Below are 13,234 nucleotides of genomic sequence, written 5' to 3'. Positions count from 1 at the left end.
TAACAGTGAAAGAAAAAGCCTATAATTAAGAAGCAAGTCCAATTGTGCGTGAGGTGGAAGCTTGCAAAACCATAATTTCCCTCCCCCAGAAACAACAAACACAAACTTCTTCACATCCTGCAAGTCTAATCAATGATCCCATCATGTGTTTAATAGCCACGAAGTGAGTGGATAGTAAACTAATAATATAAAAGAACCCATATAAGGAAAGAGAACTTTTAATTATTTTATGCAACATTTTTTATAATTAAGTGAAAAATAAGTTGAGAAACGAAAGAAAAAATTGTGGTGGAGACAAACAAAAATATATTATATAATTTTACATGACTAAAATATCTCCTAATATGACTTCAACCAACAAAATATCAAGGATTATATTTAAAAAAAAAACACTAGAGTTCATAAATTAAATTAAAATGTATGACAGTTAAAACTATTCAGAAATTAATCCATTAAAAATTCGCCCATCATCGATCACTTTCTTTATTCCAAACACATAAAGCAAAAGAAAAACACAGAAATCAAAGTTCTTACTCCATATACATATACACTGAGCTAAGTAAATTAAAACATGCTTCTCTTCCTCGTCTCCACAGTTCTTCACAACTACTCCAGCTTTCTAAAATCTTTGCAATTCTTTCCCCAATTCCTAATTAATCCTTCAAACTAGAAAGATAACACCAACAGAATTCCATTAGATCTCGAACCAGCCACACATGAAGTCTCTATATATCACCCCAAGGTTTTAAATAACCACATATATATATATATATATAATATCAATTGTGAGTGCAACAATAAAGTTGTGATCACAAAATTCTTCACAACAATGACGGCATCAGCAATTTAAAACCTTGGTATGAATTCAGTAAGGTGGCCTTCCATGGCCATGAGCCCAAGCAAAAGCCTCATGCCCCACTTGGCCTCCATTGGGAAGAAGATTTGGTGGGAGATTATACAAAGGCAAAGAAGAAGGACCAGGAATCCCACCTGATAAGTGGCCACCACCACTACCGCCACCGCCGCCGCTACTACCAATTCCATGAGGAGATCCTCCTAGGGTACTCCCTCCTTGCACGCTACCACCACCGTCGTCTTCCTCCTCCTCAAGGGGCAACCTCTCATAGGTAGCATTAGCAAAAGTGGCAGCAATCACCATGACTGGTCCAGCTGCCACAAGGGAGCCCACGACGCTCCCTCCCACTACCTGGCCCTGCCCTCCAGCGAGATACACAGTAAGTCCTGTAGCTCCTGGCGGGGCAGGACCAGGCAGAAACGCTCCGGTTAGGGACAGAATTTCAAACCTTCCATGAAGTGCCACAACCGCTCCCGGTGCCGAAGGTTGCCGGAGAGTAACGTTGGCCACGGAACCGCTCCCACTGAGGACACACACCCCACGCTGGCGCCTCCGTGCAAACTGGGCCACACTTTCCGCCACGTCGGCCCCGCCGGCAACCTCCATGACATGGCTTCTGAGGGAGTTTGGGCTGTCCCTGGTGACGAAGATGGGGGGTTTGGGCTTGTTTTTGGAACCAGGGGGTCTCCCTCTTGGCCTGCGTGTTCCAGCCTCAACTGCACCCTCTTTGGGTTCATCACCGTTGTCTCTTTCATCTTCTTCTTCTTCTTCTTCCTCTTGTCTTTCTCTAACAAGGCTTCTTTCGTTGATGGAAAGGTCCATGTGGCGTTTGTTTAGGTTGGAAGAAGGTGAATTGGTTGCTGCAGGGTCTACCCCTACACCCAACCCCACCTGATGACCGGTCCACCAAGGATTAGCCAGAATTTCTGTTGAGTGTTGAGAGTGTTTTCTTTCAAGAACAAGAAGATCAGAGGCTTTCCCTACTCTGAACTGAGTCGAACTTTCTTAACCTATATTTTTTTGTAATGATAAAGAAAGATGATGCATCATGACTCACTAAGGCAATTTAAAGCTAGCTAGCTCCATCAATTTGCCTGTGCTAGAACGCAATTTGCCAACTTGCTAGCTATAGGTTATGTTAGCAATAGGAGATTGATTTGGTTTGTGTTCTCGGGATTCAAGGGACAAGAAAAGTCAAACTTTTCACAGATTGGTCTTAAGAAGAAATTAACGAAGAGGGGTAGCTCATGTTACCATGACCTAAGATGATATGAACACATGGGTGGATGGAAGGGTATGAAGAGAGAGAGTGTGAGAAGGGAAAGGAAAAGAAAAAGAGATGATGTGGTATGGTGCTTAGAAGTTAGAGGTGAGGAATTAGATTCAATGACTCAAGGGAATCAAGTAAAGGGTGTAATGAAAGAGATTAATTAATTAATTAATCGATTATTTAATTTAGTAAAAAGAGATGTGTTTTGTTTGTAGATCAGACGATCAAGAAGTGTTCTCCTTCTATTAATTTTGTTCTTTTTGACTCTTTGTATGAGGAAGCTAGCTAAGTGATCTCAGTGGACGAAACATGGAACAGATGAAAAATCCTTCACAGAATCAAGCACAATGATAAATATTAGAGATCTAAGAAAAAAGAGAGTAAGCAAAAGCAAAACACTTGAATATAGGTAATAATTATATCATAAGTAGACATACATATATAGAAGAACATCACAACCGAAACTGTTTGAAAAGAACTGCGGAAAAATGTTTCAATTGTTTACTAGGGGTGAGCCATGTTGTGATTTAAGGAGCTACAATAAATTTATTTATTTTTCTTATATTAACTGTAACACTGTTTATTTAATTATATTTTCTTTCTTTCTTTCTTGTGGCTGGCATTACATATGTAATGGCAAACAATGCCAACAACTAGCCCTGCTTTTGGAGGGTCTCGGAAATTAGGGTTTTTGTGGGGTCTCGTGCAAGTGGCCAGGTGGGGAGCAAGTCATTTTCTTGGGCCCCAACATATTTACACATTAACGTTCCATTTGAGTAGAATTTCTTATCAACTCAAACTAAATATATAAAGACATTTGTTAGGTTAAATTTTAAAGTAAAGAGGTGAGTATCTTGTAAATTGCAGGGACATTCCTTATTTGTTCGTCAAGATATGATAAAAAAAAGTGGAAGATCGTAGTAAGAAAGAATCAGTCAAATAATTAATCTTATAATGTCTTGTGGTTGACAAATAGTTATGTTTGTTAAGTATGTGATTAAAAGTTTAATTTTTAAGCTTGTGTATATATAAAAATATCTATTAAAAGATATTAATCTCTAAATAATAATTTTTACTATCTGGAGATATTAGTTTCTAGATTTCAAGAGGAAATCCTTAAGTTCAAAAAGAAAATGAGTTTATTTAATCTTTATATATATAAACAATTTTTAAAATTCGGCCATGTACACTGATATCAAACCTGGACTCAACATCCCCTTGTATCAATACTCCTTGCAATCAGATGTGTTCATGTTGCAGTAGTGGCTTCTGCAGTCTGCACTCGCTGCACTAAAACTCCTCAAGCTAAATTTCAACGAACTCTTCTAGAAGAAAACGATGACTATGATGCTCTAATCTAGTGAAGAGAATTCGGGGGGGGGGGGATTATATATAAGAGAATTTGGAAGGTGCTTCAGCTTCTTCTAGTAAGGATTTGGAGTTTCAAGCAAGCTGTGGAGGGATAAGAAGAAAGGACGTCAAATGGGGGTGATGAATACCGAAATATAGAGAAGAATAAATCGAAAGCTAATTAGTAAAATATGAGAGACATAGAAAACTAGTTTAAGTTTTAAAAATGACATAAAAGATTCTGAGAATAAATTAAAAAGTAATTAGGAGATTTTGATTAACTTGCTGTACAATCTTGAGAGTGAGGCTAATACCTATAACCTCATACAAATTACTAAAATTTCTGTTATTAGACGACTCTAATGAGTTGGAGATACCACTAGACCAATAATATACGAAATAACTTTTTAAAAAAATGTTAATATAAGAAGATGACAATGATAAATATAAGAGTAGTTGTGTGAATGGTAACAACTTTTTTTTATTTTAACATTATATAATGATATAATATAATGGTTATTCATAATTCATTTCATCTCTTTTCATTTGTAAGTGTGGACAAAATGGACCAAGTCATGATATATTTATGTCAGATGTATTTAAAATGCTTTTTTTCTAAATATAAGTAATTATGTGAGGTAGGACAACATGTGGTGCTTCCCAACGTTAAGGTGGGATATTCCTAGCTACCTAAGAATATTTCGCATTTGAGAGGGTGAAGGACATGTAATGCAAGGAGAAGACCATGTTGGAGAGCCTCCAAGCTTCTTCTTTTTTATATAACGATATGACAATAAAATTTAAATTTAAGATCTAGTGTAAATTATTTTAATTAATACTTTATCACTAGATTGATCCTAATGAGTTAACCTTCAAAAAAATTCATCTAACTGTACGTAAAATTATTTTAACATAAAAAGATTTAATTACTTATTATTTCATATAGTTACACAAACTTTACTTTATGTTTTAATCTTTATACTTAAAAATTATCGATTTTGATCCCTAATACATATAATTTTTTATTCTTTTTAGTTCATGTACGTACAATTTTTTTTAATCTATTTTAATCCCTATCATTTATATTCATTTATATTCATGAGATTAATTACAAATATTATTTACCTATAAAGACTAAAAGAAATTATTTTTAAGTATAAAAATCAAAATGTAAAAGTTCTACAACTGTAAAAACCAAATGATGAATAATTAAACCAAATAAGAATATACAATACTATTTTTTTTAACAAAGTAGTATTAGCTAGGAACTTCATTTCTTTTTGGGAGTCAGTTTCCATCAAAGCTATTGCTTAATGCATGCAACCCTAAGTAATTAAATATTTCAGACTCATCACTTTTATTTAGGTATCCACTTATAGATAGGCTTTTGTTTTCAAATACACATAGATGGTTTGCTAAAGCAATTGATACAGAAGTTATCGACAATGTGAGATTGATTTAAAGACATTTTATAATCATGAGGTATGACTCAATTTTACTTGAGTTTAATTTGGTCTATTTGGATTCATTGTAACATAATATTTTTCAAACAAGATAAATACGATTTTCTTCAGATTGTGGACGCATTAATAGGGTTAAATCTTGATTTTATGGTAGATTGGAAGGGACATCGTGTTCTTTTTCAGATTGATATACATCTCCTTAAGAGTGTATAAGATAGGTGGAAAAGTTGTAAATGAACTAATGAAGGCTGCATTGATTGAACAATGGGTTAAAATATTGTCTGTGTTTTTATTATTATAAAATTTCTTTTTCTAATATTAAAAAATAGTACCTTGAGTTTTGTGTGGGTTGTTTTCCAAGACCAATATTTCAACACGCGCAAGAAAAAGGTTCTGCACACTCTTATTATTTTAACATATTAGATATATAGATATTATAAAATGAGAAATTATATGTTGTACAACTAATGAACAAACTCTTATAATCAAAGAGAGAGATATATATGAAGAAAAGAAAGAAAAATAAGACAAATATGCTGAAGGTATAAAAAATAATATTATAAAAACTTATTCTATAAATAGTATAACTCTTATTAAATAGTACAATCATAGGTTTTAGAATTAGAGAGTGATCAAGGAAAAGAACAGGACCACAGTTACCAAATACCAAAAGCGCAAACACAAGAAAACTGGAATGAAGAAAGAAAAGCCTTATTTTAATAGAAGAAAAGTTGATAGATTGTAAACAATTTTTTTTTTTACAGAAAGATTGTAAACAAATTATTCGCCAAAAAAATCATGGAAATGGGAAAATAAGCAATATATATTTGAGGCACAAGATTAATCCTTAAATGCAAAAGGCTTCCTCATTCTGACACTACAAAGAACGATCGATGTTAAGAAGTGAAAATGAATAGGTTGATGGCAACTCCAAGCATTTCTTGTTCTACAGAATTTCATTCTCAAATTCGTTCCATCTTCTGGCTTTCCATGCTCTTCTTAATTTCTTACTTTTTTTATTCATTGAAAACCTTGTTATTTAGTATTTGTTTGTGTTAGATTTCATCTTAAAACCAATTGGCATTAAGTGAAGTTGTTTGGGTATTTCCCAATACACCCCCTTCACGCCCAGCACTTATTGGGCTTGGTGCGTGAACCACAAATGGTGGGTACTCGTCGCAATGGAAGCGAAAACAAGGTCCCAAGGTCAGAACCTGCTCTGATACCATGTTAGATTTCATCTTAAAACCAATTGACATTAAGTGAAGTTACCCAACAGATATATAAGCCGCACTCCAAGGATTGAGGCAGTCGATGTGGGACTTGGGTATTTCCCAATAGTTTGATGATCTTCCGGCTGGAAATAGAACATAGGAATAGCACGTAGCAAGTTTTACTTCTTTTATATCTGTTTATATATTTACTTTGGTTCAGTTGTTGAAAGTGGAGAATGTGAGGGTAAGGTAAAATAATAAAATAAAACTGAAGATGTGAGAAGTATTGAAAGATCGAATAATTAAGATTTTATTTCCATTAATTGTGAGTATACAATATATATAGAGAGAGAGTATAGAAAAATAATAAATTCAAAAATTATTTATAACTTGAATTTAAATTGTAACAACTTGTAATTAATTACTCTATCATATTAGTAGTCTAATATATCCCCACAAAGTTAAGATAAAGTCAATCTTATCAACTGAGTTTGTGGTGCGAAAATGTAAGATTTTAGTGAGAAGATTTACATGTTGATCAAAGCCAACAAATATAAACTTAACCATTAGGCAGAAGTTATAACATAAGGCTTAGTTTCTTAAGAGAAAAAATACACATAACCACCATAAGGCAAAAGCAAACATGCTTAACCACCATAAGGCCGAAGCAAAAAGGTTTAACCACCATAAAACAAAAGCAAAAAGACTTAAACACTTAAAAAGACAAAAGCATGAAAATGACTTTACCACTTAAAAAGATAAAAGTAAGAAAAAGGTTTAACCATCTAAAAAGATAGAAACAAAATGATTTAACCACCTAAAAAGGTAGAAGCAAAAGAGTTTAACCATTTAAAAATACATAAACAAAAAAATGACTTAACCACCTAAAAGACAGACCTGAAAAAAATGGCTTAAACCACTTGAAAGTCAAAAACAAAATGGTTTAACTACCTAAAAAGGCAAAAATAAGAAGGTTTAACCATCATGAATGATTTCGGATGGAGGACATGATGTGATCCTCCTTATATAACTACCAAGAAGTTCTAACTTCAAGGAGATGAGTCATTTGGTAATTGACATAGGCTAAATTAGGGTAGATTAAAAGCAATGTTAGGTGATCATGAGAAAACAAAAAAAAAAGGATCAAATTGACTATTAAACTCATGGCTCTATGATATCAAATTGAAATGATGAAATAATTAAAATTTCATTGATATCTAACGGAGAGTGTATAAGAAATATATATATATATATATATATATATATATATATAGAGAGAGAGAGAGAGAGAGGAATAACAAACACAAAATTATTTATAACTTAACTTTAAAATATAAAAACTTACAACTAATTACTCTATCATATCAATAATCTAACAAGAATGACGGAAAGTGCTAAAGTGTTGAAAAAAAGAAGAGTTGAGTCTTGAATACATGAAAACATTCTTAAAATTAAACCACCTTATGTTAATTAATATATAGAGAGAGGAGTGATCCATTTACTCTAAAAATAATTTTTTCATTTTCACTATTTATTTTCTTGATATCTAATTGTTAAGATTAATTACTTATTATAACTATTAGATCTAATGTGAAGACGAGGAAAAACTCTAAAAGAGTTGTTATATATATATATATATATTCAATCACGTTATAAACATATATTGAGAATGGAGAAAATGGTTAAGAAACTAAACCAAATAGTCTTAAAGATATTTTTTCTTAATTTATTTATGACGCAAGGAAGAGAGAGATATAAATGGTACAATTCATTAGCAAACTAAATTCAAAGGTCAAGATATTATTATAGATTCTGCACTCAGATTTCAAGCTTGACTTTATAAATCTGGGAGAAAAAAGGTACTGTGTAGTTTATATATTAATGGGAAATTTGTCTTAATTTGTAACTTGATTGATAAGAGTTATTGTGTTATTGCAGAATTTAAATTTGATATGTTTGTGTGTGCACAGATATGAAGTGCAATAAAAGAAAAAAGTTATCAAATTACCCCCAAAAATTTGTGACAATGTTATGAAGGGCTTCCCCATATAATAAATATTATTAGTTGTTAAACTGAAATGATTTTAGTTCCCAAGCTATAGCTATATTGAAGCTCCTATGAATGATTGGAAAAAGGTCTAAGAAATCTCTATTTAGAATACCCTAAGCTAAGTACCTCCAGACTTCAACCCAATCTTCTAAATGCAAAAAAACTATTTAATCTATTCATAAATAATCCACCAGCTACTAAGTAAAATTTTTATCTAGCAGAAGCATGTTAGTACTGAGTCCTGTATAATATATTAACTATAAGTTCATTGAAATCTTCAATAATCCTTTATCAAAAGGAAGGTCCTTTTCTTTCTCTACAAGGTGAATAACATTAAAATTATTAAGACTAGTTCATAAGATAAATAATTAGAGAAAAAGAAAATCAACATATATATGAGCCCCATATTTGTCATCTTAAATTTGTAAGACAATATTTCCTTTTCGATCAAACAAATTAGGCCATTTTCAATAATGATAACGATACCAACATATATAAAGAAAAGTATCACTATTATCGAATATTTTAACATATATAAAAGGGCATTTTCAATAGGATCGTACATATATATTCTTTGAACATGGATATATAATGTCAGAGACAGTAATTTGATTATATAGGTGACCGTGATATTCGCCTTGGAAAGGTTGTCTTGCTGAGAATTTGAATCTTCCTAGGTAAAGTTGGTGCTGGGATATGTCACTAGCAAAGTTTATAATACATTTGAAAACGAGTTTTGAACTAATATAGTACTATATACTAATTAGGAAAAAAGTTGATCAGGACACGAAATAAAACTATCGCTTCACACCAGAACTCTATATTTATAGGAAAGTATCATCAAGTAATTCTGTTGCATACCAGGTTGACTGTTGTTTTGGTCTATTTGTAGTTTCATTTTAGATATGCCACGTGTTTGTTCATAATAAGCTTATTAGAGCATATTTACACTACATAGCTAAATTACTTGGTTATTTTGATTTTGTACATCTTATAATTTCAATAATTTAAACATTTTTCATTAAAATTTATTTTAATATTAAAATTATTAAAATGAGCGTTTAACTTAGTTTTGTGAGTCCTATAATATTTTAAAAATATATTATTTATGGGATAAATATTTTAAACGACTTCATATCATATACTCTAATAAATAAATAAAATTAAGTAACAATACTTAAAATTAAACAAAAATACTTTATTAAAGATGCTTTTATAATGAAATCTCGTATGCTATTATTATTTACGGTTTAACCATGTAGTTTGTTTTTTATGAATAATTATGGTTCCTCCTCCTGTGACATTATCTGCTAGTGGGTCAGTCCTTGTCTGTGTTAATAACTTCTTAACAAAGATTGAAAAATATTAACACAAAATGGTAACTAATGAAAATGGATAGAGTGCGAATTACTCTTTCACACACACACACAAAAAAGGCACAAAAGTTGTGCGATAGTAAGTGTGAGAATTTCATTGTATCATTTGTTCAAAAAGAGAAACAGTCAATACAACTAATTGACATAGACAATGATTGTTTTGATTCTGTCCTAAATAGGTAGGTGCATGATTGAAATTCTAAAATTGGTAGTATAATTTCCTCCTCCTCAGGATTTGTTAGTTAATGCAAAGTTTTTCCTCTGTATTTGACTAATTATGGAATTTTTATTATGTAGTAATTATTTTACTTTGAAGATTTTCAACATACTAGTATATTATATAATTAATAAGTATTGAATAGCTCATAAAATTAAAAGGAGGGTTTATACAAGGGTAAACAGCAACTCTTTCTCTCAGTTTAAAAAAAAAAAAAAGCAACTCTTTCTCATTCCCACACTAAATCAGTCCATAGAGGTGGATAAGAACACACTTAATCAGATTTTTATGTTTGTTGATGAGTGTTTATTTTCTCACTTCTAATCTGCGTTTTAAGTCTGGAATAAATGATTATAGATGGTGTTGAATAAAATTTTTTTGCTTATCATACGATAAATAAATAAAGGGTGTTGAGCTTATCTTAAAAATTGTTTTACTTTTTTGGTTAAAGAAATAGTCTTGGGTGATGATTTGGTTAAAGTTAGCTAGGCCTGTTGCCCACATGTCGACGAAAGATAATTAAAAGCCCATTTAAACGCTAGATTTTGTGCTTAGTCTATTTTGCTTGTGATCGAGTAAAATGGAATGTAGTTGATAATAAGCAAAACCTTTATTAAAAATAACATAATTCTTCTCTTTTTTTGGTTTTCCAATTACCTATCTTGCTCACTTTTCTAAAACAAAAACAAAAAATGAATGGCTAAATGATTCTAATGGTTCAAACATTCGATAGCGTTCAAGTTCTAAATAATAAAAAGTTCTAGGAAAACAAATGTAATGCAAACATGAACTTTCGGGTTAACGCATAAGATAACTTATAACTTTTTTGTGATTCATTTAAAGTGTGAATAATCAACTAAATCGAATTCAATTATGATCATTCTCTTATGGCTAAGCCATACAACCATGTTGGCTTGTCTATACATTCACGAGAGCCTTCATGGAAAAGAGGAGGAGAAAGGTGATAGAAAAGTTAAGTGGAGTATAGAGTGAATTATTGCAAAACTTCAAACGCTGATGTTTATATATACGTGACACATTGTCTCCGAAGGATAAAGATGACATTAATAAGATAGTAGATGCATTAATAAGAACCCAAAGATTATTAATGTATTCCCAGCATCACATGAATGAAGCACCAATAAACCAACATAGCATCTCCGGTTAATGAATTGAAGCCAACTATTTATGGGTTACGCGGTATTCCATTAACACAAGTTCTTTATAATGGTCACGTGACCATGTCCAGATGTTGGGTGGCATGAATTATGGCACAACTCAACTAGTTAAGTAGTAGTAAGATGTAAAAGGTTCTTACATTATTTTTTTATAAAAAAAATGTTTAAAATTATATGTCGTGGACATTCGGGATAGGAGAGCTTTTAATTTGTACTCCTAATACACTTTTTAACGTACTTTTTCAAATAAACTTATTATTATTAATTAAAATTTATTGAATATTATAATATCTTGAGAAATTCATCACATCAAAAATGAGATATTAATAATTTTATGATTTTTAATAAATTTTAGATAATAATAAAAAGAATGTTAATTAGAATGAGTTAGAAAGTATATTCTCCTCAAAATAAGTTAGAAAGTGTGTTACAAATGTTTCTCTTATACATAAACAATTACACATTTGACAAATGATGCAACTATATAAGGTCGTAATCTGATTTTGTGGTATAAAAAAAATCTCTTGATACTATTGATGTTAAAATATTTTAAAATTTTAATGTTTTAATTATCAGAATTTATCTTATTTTTTCATCTCCTTCCTAACTTTTATATATCTTTATTTAGAATTCTTGTTATTGAATTATTACACTCCTTTGTGATTTACTCTTAAGACTTTTTAGATTTTTTTTTTCAATCCACTTCGACTCAACCACTCCATGCAGTGACACTCCATAGTTCTCCTTTGAACCCACTTCAATTCAACTTGTAATTGTCACACTCACCACTTGAACACGCCACAATGAGATAGTGACTCGGTCTGTGACATAATGTACAATATTTATATCAAACTATATCATTACAACATAATAATTGTTCTCTTCTACTGTGACCATCCTTTTAGAGAGAATAGCAAGAGGACAAGTTAAAGCTTATATTGACAACGTGAAGCTCAATGTCGTCTCTCGAATGACTTGGAGATAAATTTGTTGATCCTTAACATTGTGCTTACCGATGCTGAGCTGAAACAGATAACTAATCCTGTAATGAAGGCATGGATTGATGGGGTGAAAGGTGTTGGATGAAGATTTGTTAGATGAAATTAGCACAGCTTCTCCGAGATGCGAGGTAGTCTAATAAATGCATCCATTTCTAATGAAAATGAGTGGATATCTTATTAATAGACTTCACATTAAGGATATCAAATAAAATTAATAATTAATACATTTAAAAGTAATTGTTTGTTATTTTTAAAATCAAAACAACAGAAAAATAAAAATTCATAAAAAATATTATCATACAATCATCATTCAATTATGTATTAAGTTTTGTAAACTAAAAAAAAATAAACAATAGAAGTATGATTTTGTTGTACACTTCAACAACAAAATCATGTTTGTTAAATGTATTTATCCTTTCTTACATAACGTGATTCCGCTGTACAACATTTTTTGTATACCCCTCTTAATGCATCAGAATCGTAATTTCATTATGCATATTGAGAAAGAGTAAATTTAGAATTTTAAATAGTGGTAGTGGCAAATAGCAAAGTAGTTGGGACCACTAGCAACTACCCATTAAAATTGGAAGTCTTTGCAATGACATTGAAACCTTGCATTCTAATTCAATAAACTACGCACCCCATCAAGGTGGCATAACCGCACTTGTGGACAGAAGCATTTATGCCAACATATAATTTTTTTTATGTTAACCTTTTACCCCAAGACCTATGATCACACTAGGACATTATGCCTCATTGAGTGAAGAAGAAAACTAGCTAAGGGACAAAAACAAAAGAATCAAGGAAGAGGAGAACCAGAAAATCCTAAATCATCACCATGAAAGGAACAATTCAGAATCGTGGAAATTAAACTAATGGAGACAAAACTCAAGAGGCCATAAAGAAAATCCAAATAGACAAATTGCACAAGAAGCAAGCTGGTGCAAAAAAAAATGAACATTCAAATCAACAATAAAATGAAATATGTTGTTATTGACTTTCTAATAGGAAAAAAAAAACTTTTTTCATTAAATTGAATCAAATTTCAAACCCTAAGTTAAATGTTGATTCCAATCCACAAACTGGACTTTATTATGTATTCAAGATTATTCAATGTTCATGTATTAAAAATTTATATGAACTAGAAATTTATCATCCATTGGTTATTTGTTCTTTGAGAAATTATCACCCAAAACCAAAACCTAAAACCTAATCTATTGTTTATATTGTAGACTCTTTTCAAAAACCAAAAACTAATC

The 13,234-nt window shown here is 31.2% G+C and overlaps 1 protein-coding gene across 1 annotated transcript; it reads right to left on the bottom strand.

The window, feature by feature from the left end:
- Positions 1-349: 349 nt before the first annotated feature.
- LOC114370082 (AT-hook motif nuclear-localized protein 20-like) lies at positions 350-6,168 on the bottom strand. Its single transcript, XM_028327366.1, has 2 exons — positions 6,057-6,168; positions 350-1,860 (listed from the first exon to the last, which is right to left on the bottom strand). The coding sequence occupies exons 1-2, from the start codon at positions 6,166-6,168 to the stop codon at positions 866-868; spliced, it is 1,107 nt and encodes a 368-aa protein (XP_028183167.1). The 3' UTR covers positions 350-865.
- Between the last annotated feature and the right edge of the window lie 7,066 nt (positions 6,169-13,234).

The sequence above is a fragment of the Glycine soja genome, chromosome 10, assembly GCF_004193775.1.
Source record: "Glycine soja cultivar W05 chromosome 10, ASM419377v2, whole genome shotgun sequence".
In the NCBI taxonomy this organism is placed as follows: domain Eukaryota; kingdom Viridiplantae; phylum Streptophyta; class Magnoliopsida; order Fabales; family Fabaceae; genus Glycine; species Glycine soja.
Note: the sequence above shows the minus strand (reverse complement) of the source record. Positions and strands in the feature narration are given on the sequence as shown.

Coding starts and splice junctions, on each gene's coding strand:
- LOC114370082 (XM_028327366.1), bottom strand. CDS start 6,168: ATGGTATCAGAGCAGGTTCTGACCTTGGGACCTTGTTTTCGCTTCCAT. Junction 1,861..6,056: donor AAGTGCTGGGCGTGAAGGGG/GTGTATTGGGAA, acceptor ATATAGGTTAAG/AAAGTTCGACTCAGTTCAGA.